Consider the following 6,000-nt stretch of genomic DNA (forward strand, 5'->3'; position numbering starts at 1 on the left):
CATGCTGCCACCGAAAGGGAAAATGACCGTTACGTCATTCCCCCATTTTGCCGTCCACCTCTAATCCATGAAAAGGCACACTTCCGGTAGATCGTGCAACAAAAGATTGTCCAATGTTCTGCCATCATTACTGTTCCATTCTAACGCCTGAAATATTAGCGAAACGTGAGGTGGAATATTTGGCGTACTCTGGCCCCCTCATGGTGACGCACCGGCCAAGGTCCCAATCTGTTGTGCAATCTGGACCAAGGGCTTTTCCTGCCGACCGTTCTTCGCTAAATAGAGCTAAACTTTCGACATAATGGAAGGCAGTACGTTCCCTGCACAAAAGCGACCCAACGTGTCCCGGGGACCGTCCGCATGGGTAGGGCAGAGCAGGAAGTCCTTGGGATCCGAAGAGTCCGGGCTGCACCCGGTGGTTATTCAAATGAGACACACAGATTTTCAAAGCCCAAAGCCTCCAGAGCAAATCCATGCATCCAATGCGCGATGCAAAGAAGTCGAGTCGAAAGATAAAAGCCTGCGGGAACCGTCCGCACGCTGAGTACCTTCGTCGTACCCGTCTTAAAACCGTTTGTGCAAAGAAACGCCCCATCCTGCCATGGAGTTTGTAGGAACAGGTTCGCAGCTGTTTGCTGTGTCCCTGAGGCGGTTTTGCCACACCGGGCACCAACCTTCAAGTGTGTTACGGGGTTTTTTTTTCCTTTCTTCATCGCCTGGCAAAATACTGCCACATGTACGCGCTGCACTTCAGTTGGTGGTGCCACCATTTTCAATGTTTGCCCTAGCAGATTCCCTCGTCTTGCCCTCGGACGACACCTGCACCGTCCGCAACCATCATGGGATCATGGGAAACCGCTGGAAGCATCCTGTCCGTCGAGATGAGAAAAAATAAGATCACAAAAAAGCGGCTTTTATTTTCTTCCCTTACTATATCGCTATATATGGGGTTTTTATCCCACTTTTTAGAGCTTTGGCGAACCACCTGGAACAGGCCCGGCAGCTCAGTTGACCCGGAACGGCGCAGTACTATCAGCTTTCATTATTCATATCACTCTTTCCCGGTGGCACACGTACACACTTGCACGAGCGCACATACACATGCTCAGCTAAGCTAACTGAGGAGAGGCGAGAGCGCCACCGGACGCACGTTCCCACGTACGCATGGTGGACACACGGCGCGCACAAAGTGCCGAGTGTCACGTTCTGTAGAATGTTTAATTTAAAACTTGAGTATAAACGATGAATATTAATTCCCTTTGCATCTTCTTCTGGTTTCGCTTCCTTCGGGGAAGGTTCCCTTCGGCCCGGTTCCCTTCGACGAAAATCGCGTGGAAAGGAGCGCCGTAGGAATACTCCCAAGCGAAAGGTGATCATGAAATGAAGTGAACTCGACGACGGCCACGACAACCGCAGTGACAATTGCGGAACGGATGCTGCCGGGCTCCGTGGAAAAAAGGGGTGTAGTAACATGGTAACAGTCCAGCATTTCTTCTCTATCTTAGCGAGTGCTCTGGAGTGGAAGCTTTCAGTACCTTCGGCACGCACCATCACGGATCTCGCCAATGACCGTTCCGACGTGGAATAATTAAGAGTGCGGCAAAAAAAGGGCACACACAGATAAAAGGTGGCCAATTCTGCGTTTTTATACACCATCCTTCTGGGTGGGTGAAAGCGGGATAGTTCAAATACACGATGGTCATGATGGTGTAGTAGCATCAAGAACGTGAGGCTTATGTCGATGTGTCTCGAATAGGGGCAGAGGAGGCTGCATGACTTTCGCCACGGCATGCATGTAATGAAGTACTACCGCGTCTCTCCCAACAGGAAGGCTCAGGCATAATCGGCCCGCAACCGAATCAGCTAATTAGAATGTAAATGAAAATGAAATGAAAATGAAATTGATAAGCGAAATGAGTCGATTCGTATGAATACGGTTCGGTACGAATCATGAAAATGGAGGCGCCCAGTGTTTTAGTACTTAAGGCGAGCTTTCACTGACTGTTGCTTAGAAACCGTTCGCTCTCTCGCCGTCAGTGGCGCCACTTTAGCTGAACTGTGTTTTAAACACTCTCAAGTACACCCGATTGTCTCATTAGCCTATCTAATTGCGACTAATTACGAGTGGAACGTGGTGTGAAAGAATTCTTACCCGTACGGTAGTGATGTGTATTGGGGGGGGGGCGCAAAAGCTCGCCCCGCCAACATCATGAAACCCAAGTTCATATTAGCAACGATTTCACTATGGAAACACCTGTAATGGGAAGGATATAGACCTATTTTCTCCATGCATAAAATCCTTCCGGAGGCGTTCCCCGGCCCGAAAAGATGGACATTTGCTCCATTATGCAAAAACGCAAAACCCTCTTTTCCGAAAACCAACAACGCGAGAAAAAAAAGGAAACGAACCCCGAGCGTATCTACTTTATTTTAAGAAGTATAACTTTTTTTTAATTTGGTTCCAAGATACAAGAAAACATATTTTTGTGCGAGCAACATCCCAAACATTTCTATGACGACCCAGGATCGGCCAGATATGCACCTTTATAATCCCACTGGCCAATTGGGTGCGAGAATAGTAATGGACTTTTAAGGGCGCAGTGGGTAGCGTTCCCTTTTTTTATCGTTTCGTTGTTTTTCCCCCGTTTTATTTCTACCTTCAGTTCGGTGGGATTCGTTGTTGTTTTTTACTATTTTCAACGCACAGTAAAAAAAAATCCGGACGCGTGTCAGCTGGCATCATCGTAAAGCCCCACAAACTCAACCTCGGTGGATCATTTCGCAATCAGTGTGTTCCGTGCCCGTGAGGGATTCCAGCGTTTCTTTTTTTTTAATCGGTTTTGCATCTTTGGCCCTTTGGTGTGCGAAGGGAACGAATGGAACGGTGATTTGTCCGATGTGCCATTTATTCCTTCTCCCTTTCGGGACAACTTACACTGACCACGCTACTATGGAAATCATCAAATGGTACAGCTTTTTTTCACGTGTTTTCTTTACAAACCATTCCCATTTTCCTTACGTTTAGTTTTCATTCGTTTTTTTGCACGTTTATTGTTCGAGCACAAATATACTCGTCCGTTCCTAAATTGCCGATGAACGGGATGCAAATGTAAATATGCTGTCGAAAGAAAAACCAACTGAAAGATAGATAGCCGAGTGACAAGGGCAACACACACACACACACACACACATGTTCCCTCTGCAAGTCTATCTAATTCGCCTTCGCATGCTAGTGCATTTGAATTTGAAACTCATGAATAAAACACTTTCACGATGCTCTTTTGCTTTCGAACCGTCCCTACCTCAAATGGAATCATTTTCTTTCTTTTTCTGCTTTTTTTGCTGCGTCCTTCACGACGTATCTTTCTCTGCCAGCACCCGAAGCAAGTGTTGCACTGAGTGAGTGCATTTGCGTATCGCTTTTTTGTGTGTGTGATTAAATTACCCACTATCAGAACTGTATTCGAAAGTCAACCGGGAGAAGAAGAAAAAAATAGCGAATGAACGAATACCCGACTCCGGTCACCAATTTATCCAATGTTTCCCAATTTAATCTAGTCGCAGCACATCGCATGTTAAGTCCGATAACAATTAGTATGTTAATGTGGCATAAATCGTACTGTCGTGGTGATGTGAATGAACGAACTGGACGATAAACGAGGACGATAGCATATTACCTAGCTGTACGGTGTTGCCTACGGGGCCAATAATGAGTAATGAATTTTATCCACACCGCGCTCATCACCCCTTGCCATTCGCAAAAACCCCATCTGAGGAATGTTCGTCGGAAGAATGTTTATTAAATTTCAATTTCAATCGACCGATCGAGCGATTTGTCAACCAATTTACACACCGAAATTACCTTTCAAGCTCTTGGAATTTGGAAAACTTAAAAATTGATTCAGCTTGAGGTGAAAATGGCCAAAACCACTACGAAAAAAACCACGAAATGGGTCTATTCTTCGGCGCGATATTATGAGTTATTAGCAAACGCTTCATTTGTTCGAACGAATTTGTTACCGTTGGCACATTAATAATTTTCCGTTCCTGTTTCTCGTTCTCCGTTTCCTTGTCCCATTTGCAGACTCCGCCAGCGTCGTAGTGCATGTCATCAACGGGGAGCAGCCAGCCGCAATGCAGCACGGCAATAGCAGCGCTAATAGCGTTTTAATAAATAATCGTAGCTTTAGCCATCGTGGCCACGGGCCACTGAACCGCTGGCTGGCCTATGTGGGCGGGAGTAAAAATTTAATATTATCATTAGCTTCGTCCGCGCTGTGTTGGTTGGTAAAATCGATCAGCAGCCCGTTCGGCGGTGGTGGTGGTCATGGCAGGTGATTTACGGCGTAAAAAACATTACCGAGAAAGCACAGAAACACCGGAGAGCAGGCAGAGCGGGACACGGTGGGGGAGATGCTGCGCTAAGAGTAAACTGTCCAAACTGCATGTGGATATCATCATGTGAATATTTATAGTTAGAAAAAATCTAGTTTTAAGAGCGCCACCTAACGGAGAATGTCTGACAAATGCACCAGTGGCAAGTTATGTCAACGTCTTCGGAATTCTTGGATTCCTAGGCGAACAAACCACCAATGGTTACAGTTTTGTGCACAACACGACGAACAGTAGAGCATCAATATGCCATTAGCGAATGCAGTTCGAATCTAAATCGACCGATCGATATGTGCCACGGATCCATTTGCATTACCCAAAAACCCCCAACCGGAACGGTCGTCAACATGGACGTCAAACACACACAACAATGCACCGGAATGTCAGAATCCAGGCTGAGAATGCGCTGATCCCCGATCTCGTTCCGGAAACTCGATTGTAAATGTAAATAATCCATTAGCCGTCACACAAGCATGGCGCGGCCCATACATCCTTCATCATGTTACATTCTGCATAGCAACCCGCCGCACACACAGCAAAAGCTCACTACCACCGCAGCCTACTACTATGCCAAAGACAACAGACAACCATCCCCCGTTGTGTATACCTGTTGTTTCCTCCCTCCCTCCAACCACCCTTTCCACACACACAAACATACGCAAACGTTCATCTCCCGCAGGTAACCGAGGGAGGCCGTTACCCATTTGTACATAGATAGTAAGATGGCTGACTGTGTCCGGTGTTCGAAGCAAAGAAGGATGCTCCACAAATTAGCAAAAATGAAAGCAAACGAAAGTGCGGTTTTTGGGAAGTTCAGTGACTCCTGTAAGCACGAGCATAGTATAAGACTTGTTATCATTAGCTGAAATCCCCCTTCCCCCGTTTTACCATCCCCCAAAACCCATGCAGCAGTAAGTAACGTTTATGTTTCATGTGAAAGCGAGTGAGAGTGAGAGTGGTAGGTTATATCCTAAGAAGTGGTAATCTTATCATTTTCCAACCGACAAACCATTCCTTTCTTTCTGTACAGTGTACCTTCTTCCTATTCAAAAACATCCTGCAGCTACATTCATCATAGCATTTCGTTTCACCACCCTGTGTGTGTGCGATTCCCGTTCCCGTTCGACGAGGCACACGCAAAAAGAAAGCGATCAAACGAATCGTTAGTAGATTCGTTGCAGTACTCAAGAATGGAAGCACAATTCTTCTTCACACTTTACACATCTACACTTCATACCCGACCCCAAACGCATCATCCCTCTGCAATACATATATACGATTTTACTGTACGTAATGATGTTGCATAGACTCAAATAAATTGATGATTTCTTTTCTACGAAGCTGCGTTCTGAAGTTTTACGCTTTTTTTTTGTTCCTTATTGTAACGAAACCAACATTCTCTTTGTGGTTGCTTTTGTGATTTTCTCGTTCTTGAATCATAGCACGATGACACGAGTACTGTCGGATAGAACCATAGAACCGAAAGAAATGAACTGTTGTGAGGGTAATGCAGGTAAGTGATTCGTTAAAAACCAGAGATTTTAATTAGTTTGCAAAAAGAGCGAGTCATTAAAGAAGGATAATCAAAAGAGACGAAAAAAACCCTTC

The 6,000-nt window shown here is 45.6% G+C and overlaps 1 protein-coding gene across 2 annotated transcripts in view; it reads left to right on the forward strand.

The window, feature by feature from the left end:
- Positions 1-5,728, forward strand: part of LOC125761539 (protein sidekick-1-like) — a 102,464-nt gene extending 96,736 nt beyond the window's left edge. For both annotated transcript variants that reach the window (XM_049422753.1, XM_049422752.1), the window contains exon 5: positions 4,085-5,728. In XM_049422753.1, coding sequence (XP_049278710.1) covers positions 4,085-4,338 — 254 coding nt within the window. In that variant the 3' untranslated portion in view covers positions 4,339-5,728. The remainder of the gene's footprint in view (positions 1-4,084) is intronic.
- Positions 5,729-6,000: the final 272 nt, after the last annotated feature.

The sequence above is a fragment of the Anopheles funestus genome, chromosome 2RL, assembly GCF_943734845.2.
Source record: "Anopheles funestus chromosome 2RL, idAnoFuneDA-416_04, whole genome shotgun sequence".
NCBI classification, from domain to species: Eukaryota; Metazoa; Arthropoda; class Insecta; order Diptera; family Culicidae; genus Anopheles; species Anopheles funestus.